General features: G+C 46.0%; 1 protein-coding gene across 3 annotated transcripts in view; it reads left to right on the top strand.

Moving 5' to 3' along the window:
- The window catches only part of BRCA1 (BRCA1 DNA repair associated), a 560,494-nt gene that overhangs the window by 382,809 nt on the left and 163,644 nt on the right, over positions 1-14,041 (top strand). For all 3 annotated transcript variants that reach the window (XM_069634200.1, XM_069634199.1, XM_069634201.1), the window contains exon 16: positions 8,466-8,553. In XM_069634200.1, coding sequence (XP_069490301.1) covers positions 8,466-8,553 — 88 coding nt within the window. The remainder of the gene's footprint in view (positions 1-8,465; positions 8,554-14,041) is intronic.

Raw genomic sequence — 14,041 nt, 5'->3', positions numbered from 1 at the left:
GGGGGTTACCCGCGCGCGGGAGGGAAGTCACAGTTACCACACCACCTCCAGTTGAGGTGCGCATCCTCACCTTTGTTTAGACACAAGGAGCGTCCAAGTTTTGCGCCGCCAGTTCCACGCCGTCCTCCGGCCCCACGTCCCCTTCGCTCGCCACCACTGCTGGTTCACCGCCCAGCCACCGAGCTTCCAGGCAAGATCAGAGGGAACAAAAAACGACTCAATATAGACCCTGACCCGTGCTATTCAGAGTCATAACCTGGAACATAAGAGGAGGTAACATCCCGTCAAAAACTAGGAAAATACTCCAGTATCTTAGAAGGCATGAAGTTGACGTTGCTATGCTTCAAGAAACTCACTTACTTCCGGGGAAGGATCATCAGTGGGCCAAAAGCTGGGGCTGTCACAGATACTTCTCCTCGTACTCATCCTACTCCAGAGGAGTCGCGATCGTAATACATAAGATCAGCTTCCGGCTTGTCCACACTGCAAAAGACAACGAAGGAAGGACTCTCCTCGTCAGCGGCATCTTAGCAGGCCAGAAAATCACCTTTGTTAACTCTTACGCACCAAATATAGACGGTCCAGACAACTTCAGCTGTGTAATATCCCATCTATCACACCAAGAACCTGCGACCATAATCTGGGGCGGAGACATGAATACAGTGATGGACCCGGTGAGAGACAGGTCCAGAACATCCACACAACCTCCATCCAAGGCCTGCCTTCAAATAAAAGAAATCTGCAAGGCATTCAATCTGAGGGATGCATGGAGAACTTCTAAAGGAGAGCTGCGGGAATACACCTTCTATTCCGCTGTACACAACTCAAGCTCCAGGATCGACTATCTTTTTACCTCGGTGAACGGCCCATGCGATATCCATCCAAGAACTCTCTCAGACCACTCCCCTGTAACCCTCGTCCTAAACTCGACTCACCCCAAGCCCCCCCTACAACGATGGCGTTTCAAAACCGGCTCAATGCGGGATGAGGTTTTCGCTGCCGAACTAAGAGAAGAGATCGCACTGTTCCTCGAAGTCAATACAGGATCTGTGACCTCGCCAAGTACACTGTGGGAAACTTTAAAGTGTTTCATCAGAGGGGTCTGCCACGCCAAAGAGAATGGCATACTGAAACTCATTCGGCGGGAGCTGACTTCCTGTGAAGTGAAGCTAAAACAACTTGAACTCCAGCGCACCAGCACAACCAACCCAAACATTCCAGTCGCTCTGAAGGTAGAGCTACAAAAATTCAACAACGCAGCGGATCGAGAAGTGAAATTTCTAAATCTCAACAGTCTAGTCAGACAATATGGCGAAGGACAAAAACCGGGAGCCCTCCTAGCAAACCTGATCAAAGCACACAACAAACTTTCACCTATAGAAAGGATTCGGACCAGGCAGGGGCAATTCGTCCACTCCGATGAAGACATAGCGGAGGAATTCAGGCTTTTCTATCAGGACCTATACAGCAACAGTCACGACAGCGACCCACAAGTCTCGTTGGAGTACCTCGAAAATGCAGAGTTATACTGGGTTGAGCACTCCCTGCGGGAACCACTAAACGACCTCATCACACAAGAGGAGATCATAGAAGCTATCAAAACCCTCCCTAGCTCAAAAGCTCCAGGCCCAGACGGCCTAACAGGAGAATTTTATAAAGCCTTCGCCACCACCCTCGCTCCCCTTCTAGCGACAGTATACGCCGAGGCACTAGAAAAAGCGACTCTTCCCGACTCCTCGCGCGAAGCCAACGTCATTCTCCTGCACAAGCCGGGCAAGCCTCCAGAGGACTGCGCATCGTACAGGCCCATCTCCCTCAATCTCGACAACAAGATACTTGCAAAGGTGCTGGCCAAAAGGCTACTACCATTGATGCCCACCCTCGTCCTGGCGGACCAGGCAGGCTTCGTCCCAGGCCGCAACACGACCTTCGGCGTCAGGAGGCTTTTCAGCGTCATTGAGGCACTAGACCCCTCAACTCAAGCAATAGCGGTCCTCCTCGACGCCGAAAAGGCATTCGATTCGGTGGGATGGCCATTTATGTTTGCCATACTCACCAGAATGGGCCTGGGCGCCCGCTTCATCAAACTGGTATCGCTACTGTACAACGAACCACGCTCCAACATCATAGTAGGTACGGCAAAATCGGCTCCAGTGGTAATCCAGCGGGGCACCAGACAAGGCTGTCCACTCTCTGCATTGATCTACGCCCTGGTGATGGAACCACTGGCCTCCATCCTAAGAGAACATCGACAACGGAGAGGAATCGTTATTGGACCGCACAAGCTTATCATATCTCTCTATGCGGACGACGTGGTCCTGTTCGTCCGCGATCCCGAAGAGAACCTGAACCCAGTCATGAGGGAGGTCATCAAATTCGGAACAGCCTCCGGCCTGAAAATCAATCAATCAAAGTCCATAATATTCCCGCTGACCCCAGCCACCAAACCCTTCGAAGATGACTTTCAACTCACATGGAAAACATCCAACGTCCGATACCTGGGAATTCATGTGTCCCTAAGCTACCACGAGGTATTCCGAGACAACTACGAAGTGGTGACTAAGTCCCTCCAGGAAAAAGTGACAAGATGGAAGACCCTACCACTAACGCTCTGGGGAAGAGTTTCTCTAGTCAAGATGGTGATTCTACCAAAACTACTCTACCTGTTTACCAACATTCCAATATTCCTTCCCCAAACTTATCTAAAAAGAATAAAAAGCATGGTCCTCGAACTACTATGGGCAGACAAACCAGCCAGAGTAGCATACACAACACTAACACTTCCAGTGGCGAGCGGTGGCCTCGCACTCCCAGATCTGGAGAAATACTTTTGGGCAGCACAAGCGCAATTTCTCAGTCACTGGTATGCTACCCACTCAATCAGGCCTCACGTTCAGGTGGAACGAGCGCTAGCAACACCAAACCTGCTAACCGCAGTCATCATCAGTCAAATTCCCATCCCCAACGCCAACATGAACGTAATGCTGTCAACATACAGAGCCTGGCTCAGATTAGCCCATAGATACGGGGTAAAAACGAGATACTCTCCCCTGTTGCCGGTGAAATTCATCCCAGGAGTACCACTAACGTCGGAAAAAGTATTCCACCAATGGGCCGATAAACTGAAAATTGAGACCTTGGGAGATCTCTTCACTGAAGACGGCTTTATAACCCCGCAACAAGCAAAATCGAAGGGCGGCAACTCCGCATTGGATATATTCCTCTATTTTAGGACCCGATACACGTTTCAAGCACTCCTGCCGGACTTCCCACGTCAGCCTCAGACCTGGCAACTGTTACACAACGTCATTCAAGCACAAGGGGAAGGCAAGTTGGTGTCACAAATCTATAAAGCTATTATTTCTGATACGTCTCCGAGACTCCACCAAGCAAAGACCAGATGGGAAAGGTCCCTGCATAGTACAATATCAGAGGAAGACTGGTCCTACATCCTGAAGCAGACTTCAAAAATCGCTCTCAATTCGCGACTTAAATTAATCCATTTTAACTTTCTACACCAGACCTACTACACCCCTGCGAAAGCTAATAAACATCACCCTGAAGCAGAGGCAAAATGTGAGAGATGTGGAGTACACTCAGCAGACTTCGTCCACTTGGCATGGGACTGCCCCGAAATAACTCCGTTCTGGAATCAAGTCCTAGAGACAACAGCAGCAATAGTGGGAGAGGCAATACAACCAAGCCGCACAACTGCCTTACTGGGCATGACGAGGCTGCTCCCCGCCCCGACCAGAAAGCTGGCGGGACTTCTGCTAACACTGGCCAGGAGGAGAGTGGCCATGTCCTGGGGTCGAGGCCCCCCCCCAACATTCAGCGCTTGGCGCAGGGACATCCTCTATTGCCAGGACGTGGATACAGACTTTGTCAAACAACTTCCCCTTCATGCCCGCCCTCCAGACATCTGGGGTCCGCTGATAATATTCCTGCTTAAAGAATCAGAGGAGGCCTCCACCAGCCAACCAACTGCCTCAAACATGGGAGAGGAGTCTCGATGAGGGCTCGGAACGAGCGGCACCATCTCCATGCTACATCGACCTGGAACCAGGACATCACAAACAGTTGAACTTTGGGCCGAGCGGGGGGGACTGGCGGGGAGGAAAGGGGGGACGAGGGATGGGAGGAACACGGCGCAGAGTTAAGTCCACCCTAATGTGGGTGAGTATTTGTTTCTATGTTTTAACAGAAAATTACAAAAACCAAAAATAAAGGTTTTAAAAAAGAATCAACTGAATAACCAGGTGCAAACCATTACTGTTGACTTTTTTTTCCATTGGGCATTCCTGTTATCTTTTCCATGTAGGTTAAATTGGTTTGTTTTGAACAATTGCTGGTAGAATAGGGTCTGACCTCTTCAGCCCACTTTTTATTGCAACATTTCACCTTTTTTTTCTTTTTTATTATTATTGCAAAATTGGCATGAGCTTAAACATTCAGGGAACTCTGTGAAAACCATGAAAATTCGGGTGATTTGGCTTTTGCAACGAATCAATGTAATTCGTCCCTTATCCTCCAGGGGACTCGCCCCCTTTGGAACAAGAGAGGTGAGCCCACTACGCAAAACACTCCCTAGGGGGCAGGGCAAGCGGGATCCCACTGGGCAAAACACTATGGGAACAAGGAAATGCCCAGGTGAAAAGTCTGGAATATCTACTTTAACAAAGAGGTGACAATGTATTTATTGGATACATGGGGGCTGAACACATTAATAATGTACAGTGGCCTTCACATGTGATTGGTTTGGCTGCTGAACCCATGATGATGCTAGATGCACATAGCCAGCAGTGTGGCATCTATTGTTGCACAGAGGAACGGAAGAAGGCAGTGTGTCTTACCTGCGTTGGACGAGCTAGCCGCTGTGAGAGGGACTGCCTGAGCAAGGTCGCACATAATGAAAGGCTACACTGTAGCGCCAACCCATCCCGGAGACAGGACCATGTTGAATTTGTGGTGGGGGGGGGTGGATCTCAGAAACCGCTGAATGCTGCAGAGTCCAGGGGAGGCATAGAGTCCTAAGTGCACGGGTCTCGGGCAGCGAGAGACCAAACAGACACAGTGCACGGGTATGCTTGAAGCCTAGACTAGGAACCAACAACAGAGCAGAGGACCCGAGAAGTATGGTACCTCAGCTACTGGAGCAGCCACCTCCCCTGACAAAGAATACAGCAGAAACACAGGCACACGGCTAATGTAGAGGAGTGGGAGGAGTGCGGCAAAGCTCTGAGGTCCACCAAGAAGGGTTGATGAGCATACGAGCCGGGCTAAAAAGCCAGAGGGCCCATGTAGGGCTACCAAAAACTTAAAAGAAATGCAAACACCCTGGAATTGTTAGCCTGAAACCAAGATCCTGCAAAGGGGATACAAGAGACCTTCAAGAAATAGAAACACCCGGGAGGGGTGAACCTGAAAGGCCAGACCCTGCAAGAGCCTAGTCCGGTTTGAGAACCCAAGCCACTCATGGAGGGTTGGAAACCACGTTAAAACAAAACTACCAGAAAGTCCATGCTGGACCAAGAAAATACATTCTTTCAAATTAACAAACGCTGAGATATCAGTCAGAAAATTGGATGATTTTCAAGTTCATGTCTCACATTTAAGGAACCCACACTCTAAGTTAAGCAAGACTTTGGTGAGTGTGTCTGGAGCCCTTTTAGGTTTATAAAATCAAGGAACTTGTTCTAACTGCACAAGCAGGCCAAGGCCTGAAATACCAAATAAAGTAGAAATTTGACAGGAGGGGAGTCAAGTACCAAATTGCATAAGCCAAGAAGGGTAAGGGTGTAAGAAAACACTTATCCAGACTAAGTTCTGTTTTTCTTATTGTTAGTGGTTGGGTCAGCCAGTTGCATTGAATAGATTTGGACAGAGGAAGATTTATTTTGTGTAAGGGGTCCTGACGAGCAGCTGTTTGTTTATTTTTTTATTTTTATTTATTTTTTTAGAATCCAGGACCTTTTTATAGAAGTAGTGATAGACTAAGCATTTTCTTTAATAAAACGGACACACTTTGAAACATGCCTTTGTCCATCTCCTATGCCTGATTTACCACAGTTTCGAGTAAATGTATTCACCCAGGCCTAACTATATGGAACTATGTCTATCCTTGAGATATAGATCTATCCTGGACTATACTGCGCCAGTATAGTCCAGTTTCCCCAAACACCACTCAGGTTGGCCTAGCCCATAATGCTTGTAAAAATAGCATGCCACTATAATTAAACATGTCCATACTTGCTGCACCAGTGTAGTCCTCCATCCACATAGGAACACTAATGTTGGCTTTGCTCATAACGCCACTAAAAATAAGCCACTAACTAAACATGTTCCCTATGACTGTCCCTGTTTTTGCCCCCCACTGCTGCCACCCGCACCGCTCATCAGGCATCCATCTCCCCACACACACACCTCATTCATTTACTTGCTCATTATTCACTGTTATGCATTATCTCGCGCTCATTCGCCTGCATACATTAATCCACTTGCACTTTCACATGCACACATATGCAAATGCCGACTGCACTCGCATACCGGCTCATTCGTGTACACATTAACAAACACACAACACCTCACGTAGACACATGCATAGATACTGACCCACGCACATTTAAAAAGGGCACATTTCTTCAGGACTTCTGCTCACTCCCTACTGTTCCGGAATATCTGCCAGATGCACCCTTCAGTCAGGAACTGTAAGTCGGTAGGCCAACCAATCATCTTTCCCCCAGTCCTTGTCCCCGTCGAAGGGTCAGAGCGGTAGCAGCACAATGCCACAGGACTTGCTGACCTGTGTGGATTTGCAGGAGCACCCTTACACATATTACAGGGTGCAGTACCCCCCCCCCCCCCGCCCCCCTGGCGTGGCCAATGCATGCTGGGGAGAAAAATGCACTGCCCCGGGCATATACTGCTGGGGTCGACCACATAAGCTAGCCCAGGAGAACTCCCGCAGCTGCTCGGGTTTCCATTGGGTTGGCTTTTGCTCATCCATAATGTGCGGTAGGCCGCCACCCCGTAGCACATTATGGACAAGCCACCCCTGTGTTTTTACCTACCTATTTCCCTTATTTATTTATTTTGTCTTTAGTTAATCTCATGGATTTGCAATAGCAAGAGTCCCATTCTCGTTGTTATCTTCATAAATAAACTAGAGCATTAAGAACCTTTTTTCAGAATGAGAGCACTAGTTGACGCCTAGTTGTAACTCTGTTGGAGCGTTCAGTGTGCCGGTCCTCTACTTTCTGCCAAAAGTAGTTAGCGTTTGGGGGAGGGGCATACCATCTCAAGAGCCCTCTTTCGTCTACGTGCCCAATTTAGGGCGTATGTATCCTAAGAGCATTGTAGTGGTGAATAGCAGTATTTTTTAAGTTGAACTATCCACGTTTTTTTTTTTTTTGGTTGTATTTTATATTTTAAGTAGCATTTTGAAAACATTTGTCGTTTCCTTAACGGTCTGTACACCTTTGTTACTTGAAAGCGTGTATGTGCTATCTGAATAAGTAAATAGCTATCAAATAAATTCGGCTGTCGAAATGAAGATTTATGAGCGTGAACTAAAAGTTAGCCGACGTCACCCAGTAGACTGGGAGCTACCATTGGGGAATAAGAGTTGATGCGTAACGTGCCGGAAATCTAAGTTGCACCTTTTGTATCCATTACGCAAGATCTATTATGCTTGGTCTTTTAGATGTGTCCTTGCTCTTTTAGAAACGTTTCCGTAGTTGAGAGCTAGTCCCTTAGATGTGTGTAGCCACCAGTACCTGGAGAGATGAAACTAGCGCCTGCGGCCAAGTTACCCAGGCTCTGGGCTGCAGGCACCAGCACACGCTCTCCAGTCTTACAGCAGTTTCATCACTCCCCACGATACAGCACACGTTTTGTTGCGAGGTATTTTCTAAAGTGCGATCATCTGTAATGTTAATGGCGTCTTGTGTGTAATCTTAGTGGCTCTTGTCTGGGGTGCGCACGGTGCACACGTTCAGATTTCGTGATGGGTTCAGATATGCCAGCATTGGGTTCCCTTGCGGATGAATTCTGGCACAGTTCTTGTCTTTCAGCCTTCACTGCTTATTTTGTCACGGATGTGTGGTAAATCTTTGTTCTGATGTCAGTCTGGGTTGCGCAGCGTAGCAAGATTGCGACCCCTAAACTACAACATAGAATGGATGGTTGCGCGTAAGGGGCGGCTCTTTAATTCAAAGGCATGTTCTAGTCCCGCTCTGTCCAGGGAAGCAATGCAGTCGGCCAGTGGAAAATGACGAAAGTCATCCATTGAAAGCACTGCTAATGGATCTGCTATTGAAGTGAATCTGTGTGGCGGAAGAGGTATGTATTGGCTTGTTTTGCTTTAAAGGGTTCCAGTTGGTTACTTAGACTTGTTTGAGGCATAAAGTGGCTGTTTGAATGCAGGCGACACTCATCTAGGTGTTATTTTTCTTCTTTTCTTTCAGCTCCTAGTGCAAAAGTTTTCGAGCAAAACCAAGAGCACATTATCGCATCAGATTTCTGACGGGACAACTCATGTAATAATGAAAACAGGTACCTGGGGAGGAGATGTGTGGACATCTTGCTTTAAATGTAAAATTGCACTGCTCACTGTTCCAAATGGATTTGTAAGCGATAAATTGACAATTTCCAGTGCTTTAAGTGGGATGGGAAGTCGAGGGGGTGGTCACGGAGCAAGTCTTACATAAGTAGCAGTTTTTTTTCCGTTTTAAGAGATTCTTAATTTGCAACGCTGACCGCTGCAGGCAGCACTTCCTCCACACACATGGTCAGTGAAAGGGCTGCCTCTAAAGGTAAGCGCTAGTGCAGGCGTCCCCAGCAGAGCTCCGGCTCAGGAGTATATTTGAGACTGTTGGGGCTCTATGCCAGCTATCCCCAGCCCATCCCTGATAATTTCTTAGAGGCACATACTTAATGATAATGTTTGAGAGTTTGTAGTCTTTATTTCCACTGGTCGGGGGTCTCCACATTTAGAGTCCTACTTCGCTATGGGGTTATTTTACCCCAGAACCATGGAGCACGTCCTACGGCACCAGAGCGAAGGACCAGATCTCAATTGACCGCTTTGATTCTGTGATCTTTGTGTATTTTGGGAACATTAAAGGCAAAAAGCAATTTTGACTGTGTGGGTGTTGTCAGAAGATTATATTTTCATTTGATCTCCTCCGTCTAAAAAGTAGTGACTCATCCTCTCCACAAATATTTGAAGTGGGTCAGTGTCCTTACAAGTAACTGTAAAGGTATTCTGACCACAGTGGCTCATTTTATTGTGCAATCTGTAATTGGTATAATAGATTACTCAGACTGTGCACATTTAATTGCAAAATTGACAGTTAAGTGCTTTAGAGCGTCTCACTGATCCATTCCAGGACTTGGTATTATTTATTTTTGTAAATGTCTAACTCCAAATAGTTATACATGCATGGAATTTTGAAGCGTGTCTGTGTGCCCGTGTCACTGTGCCCGTCTCTGTCTCTGTTACAGTGATGCACGCAAGTTGGTCTCCTGGCAGCAACATGTAGCTGTGTAGTGAGCAGTTCAAAATGACTGTACAAATATTTGGTGCAAGGCTCTTCTACAGAAGGTCACATGTACATTCATAAGGTACTGTGACATGACAGTTGGCCGGTCACACACTACTACGGAATCTGGTGATCTTCTGGGACAACTTAAGTTGATTTGCCCAAGAGGAAGATGTTTACCCTAGCGTGTGGCTGAGTCTGCATCCGGCACTATGAAAACACCTTGCACACTGAACTGATATGGGAGACCCCGGAGTTCTGTAATTGAAACCAGTTTCTTGGAAAATCATTTCAAACTGAAGAAATTAAAAAATCTGATTGTAGTGTGTGAGAAAACTGGATGTGCCATTTTGGCCAAATTACTTGAGCCGGAACAATGAGTGTATCCACTGTACCATGTGGCATACAAAAAACAATGGAAGACGGTTGCCAAATCAAGAAACTTTGCTTTTCTATATAGATGTACCCAATGACGAAAGAAGTTCAATTTGTGGCGTGTTTTTCCCACCAGAAACTTTCTATTTTGAATCTCCCCAAAGGTACTTGATCAGTGATGGAAGGGAGCGGAGCGGTGGGGAGCGGAGTTCCACTACTTTTATATTTTTTTCTGTTCAGTTTCACTTCTTTTTACAACCATATTCACCATTCCGGAACAGTTCTTTTTGAAGTTAAAGCATACATCTTCACCTTAATATCTTATAGCAGTTGCAGCTAAACTGAAATCTGACGGCAGCTAAACTGAAATCTGACCATACATCTATGACGCCTAAGTGACATAGCTGGATGGATTCTAGATGGCTTCATCTTAGACTGGGGAAGATGCGGAGGGATGGGGGGGGTCCTGGTAACACTAAAAAGGAATTTCTACCTACACCATCTCTTCCTGATTTTCGGAAAACCTGTCAAGATGTTATCTCAGGTAAAATGCTAAGACAATAGAATTTCTGAAGGGCCTTGGCAAGTGATCGATTTTTATTTTTGTATTTTATTTTTTAATTTTTAATATCCGGTGTCCATAGATAATGTATCCATTCATGCCCCTGGGCAGGTGTAAAGTTGTAGGATCCTTAGTGACTAGCCGCTTGAACTATTGCAATACACTCCTGGCGGTGATGTCAATGACACTTATTTGCAGCCTCCAGGTGGCTCAAAACTCTTTGGTTTTTGGACGTAGGAAAAGTGATCATGTCCAAGCTGTTCACATTACTGGGTGTGGCTTCCAGTAGAGTAGAATATTCAGCTTAATGCATCCTTAACAAATTACTTCAATGGAGTTGCTCTTGCCTACCTTCAGGATATCATCACACAGTATACCTCAGGATGGGGGATCCATTGGTCTTTGAAGGGTCAAAGACTTTTCATCCTTAATGCTAGGCCAGAGGGGATAGCTTTCTTTCTTGGGGCACATAATTTGTAGTAAATTGCCAAATTCCGTGAATGTTAAGGCAAGCCTTAGTCTGGGTAATTTTATAAATGACCAACTGAAAAATGTAAAGAAAAACAATGCAGGGGCACCACCGTTCTCCACCCACTTGGCTGTCAATCTGCCCCGGGCCGCAGAACCTTGTCACATGTTGCACTATGCTCCCACCTACTCAGTTCCCTGCCGGAGTCACAGTTCCACTACTTTGGATGTTGGTTCACTTCTGCCACTGCTTGGAATGCTAAATATCCATATTTGTTCGACATTTCATAGTTTCCCAATGTAAGCGGTTGCTTGCTGAGACCTTGTAGGTCATTGATTAGCACAGAGATGTTGACTTATCTGTGCATTGTGCACTCTTCGCCCCCCTCAGTTAGGCGAATGTTGCATAGGGGGAGGAAGGATAGCTCTGGGGCAATGCATTCGTCTTGGTGGCAAGACAACGCAGTGCAACACATTTTTGAATCCCGATCCCACGCTTGGAAACCACTTGCTGTTGTTATTAAGCACGTTATAAAAGACCAATTCTAATGGAGGCTCTGCAAAAGTGGTTGGAGACTTTACAACACCCACTTACAGGGTGAAGCTTATCAAGTTGGCAACTATTGCTCAGGCATATGCCACTTTCCTCCTGGCATGAATCACAGTTCGCCACATATGGAGTACGCTTTCTTACTCGCCAACGGTAGGTGCACGTTTATGGCCTGCCTGCTGACCGTCTGACCGAATGGGTGTTAACATTTTGATCTACAAGAACTTAAGCAACTTTGTAATTCAAAATGCCTTCACTTGTCGCTCAGAATTACCACATCTCGGATAACAAGGGCATCTTTACCTCCATAGCCCGATCACACCCCCAAGAATGGCTACTCACTGGTTTCTTGTAGTTACACTGCTCGTAGTTAACAAACCTCTACTTAAGTTTTCCTGCAACTCACGCCTTCGGTCCTTTCATGTGGCAAGAGACACTTTGCAGACACTTTGCAAACCTCCCCCCACCCCCATTTTTTTTTTAAATCGCTTTGAGAAGACATCAAGGCCTGATTAACACCAGGAAAATTATTAAGCAACCCGGGAAAACTTAGTTGAGTTCCGACAGAGTCGCTAGGACCGTGTGTGATAATTGCGTGCACTGCAGAAAAAGCTTTACAGCACTATTTTGGCACTCAAATAATGGTGCCGTATACCCAATGTGGATTATGAAACCGTCTTTAGAGAAGCTTTGACTTCCATTGTCAAGTAGTGAACAAGGACAGGTTGCCCCAACCATGCTTAATGCCCTCAGCAGGATTTTTGTCTGTTGTAAAACACATATTTTCCAAGAAGGTGGTGAACGCTGTCTGCTGAACTATTTTCTTTTTTTTTTTTTTTTATCACAGTGAAAGCACCAAGGGGATTCAATTTTCCAGTCGTGGGCTTGTATTTCACTATCAATTACGTTCTGACAGTCCCAAGGTGCACTTCAACTGAACAAAATGGATTAAGTAATACATTAGTAGAACTGTGTGTAAAAGGCTGGTCCCATCCTGGAGTTTGCTGTCCCTGCCACTTGGCGTCGTATCGTAGCCAATGGAGTAATTTGCTAAGTGCAGGTGTGCGCCCCCTGTTGGTTATTCTGGTGCTTTTATTTGGCCACCACTGTGAATCTGCCGACTGTACATATGTTACATTTTTATATAGTGCCTGCATGTTCGATTTTCTCGCCTATGGAATGTTATTGGCTTTGCCTAATTTAATGATGCGTCATTTCGGATGAATAGCAGAGTAAATCCTGATGGGATTTCAACCTAGGACTACTTGGTGCGCGCAGAAATCGGAGATAAGTGTTTAACTTGCCGAGCTCTTACCTGGCGTGCCTGTAAAGGCCAGATCTTGTGGAAAAGGAAACTGAAATCTTTTACTTAGCTTTTCTTTTCTGTAATCTATATGCAGCATTGTTAGGTAAGAATTGATGTAGTCACTGTCTTGAGACTACACTACACAACACTTGTCTGCCTGGTATTAGGTAACCCACCTGTTGGTAGAAGTCTGTACTACACAAGTTGGTAGTGTGACTGAGCAGCCAGGCCTATCTCAAGAGGGTTAAATGTGAGCTGTAGCAATGAAATTCGTCAATACAAGTAACACTTACACTCAATGGTTCAGTTATAAATAGTTATTTAACATGAAGTTTTAAATGAGCATTCTTTAATAGGTCAATTCGTGTAACAATGAAAATATACTTTTCAGAATCGGAATAAGTTACTGGATAATCTTTGGATATGCTTATTACAGAATTCCTACACCCTTAGGGGTCTTCATTCACAAGGACAGTAATGGCATTTTTATATCACACTAGTTACTTTGCAGATTCTGAGGTTGCAGAAAGGAAAGGTTTAGGGAAGATGAAACGTTAAACAGGTTCTCAGGATATGTGAGGACACTTACATTTTCCAATGAAATCTAGATGAGCCTTTCCCAGCAATAACAGTCTAAAACAAGTTATCACCTATGAAGGACAAACTATATCAAAGACAGTGGGCTAGAAGAGTCTGCAGCAAGCCAGGACAGCCAAAGTCAATTGGAACAGAGTCTATGGAGCTGAGGCACTTATTAGAATCAAAGTCTTGCACAAAGTTAGTGAGTTTGTAGAAAATCACTTGTAGGGTCACAAGCTGCCTGTGAAAAGAGAGGTGGAATCAACTATAAAAGTAAGCTAATTCAATTCCCAACTGAGAAGAGCACAGCTAAAAAGTCAATGAGGTAAGTACCCCAAGCCTAAACAGTACCTCTGGTTTGAAGAAGAGTGGGACAGCTGAATTATGTCCTGTTACAGCAGTGCAGACCCCGTGTTCCTGAGCCTCGGTCGTGGGGACAAGAGGGAGGACGCCTGAGGGCTCCTTCAGCGGTAGTTGGTGGTCGTAGTCAGCTATAGGCTCCTTTCAGTTCAGCAGCACTTCGCGGTTTCTGCGCTTAGCAATCTCCACTGTCGCGGGTCTGGGATACTGGTTGGGCTTTTTTCACTCTTTGGGTCCTGCACTCTGGTGAGGGGACTCTAGCTCTGGTCGTCCTGCTTCTGGAGGGTCCTTAGGATACT

This window comes from Ambystoma mexicanum, chromosome 13, assembly GCF_040938575.1.
Source record: "Ambystoma mexicanum isolate Mex_15411 chromosome 13, UKY_AmexF1_1, whole genome shotgun sequence".
NCBI classification, from domain to species: Eukaryota; Metazoa; Chordata; class Amphibia; order Caudata; family Ambystomatidae; genus Ambystoma; species Ambystoma mexicanum.
The sequence above is the reverse complement of the archived record's forward strand: the minus strand, read 5'-3'. Positions and strand labels throughout refer to the sequence as shown.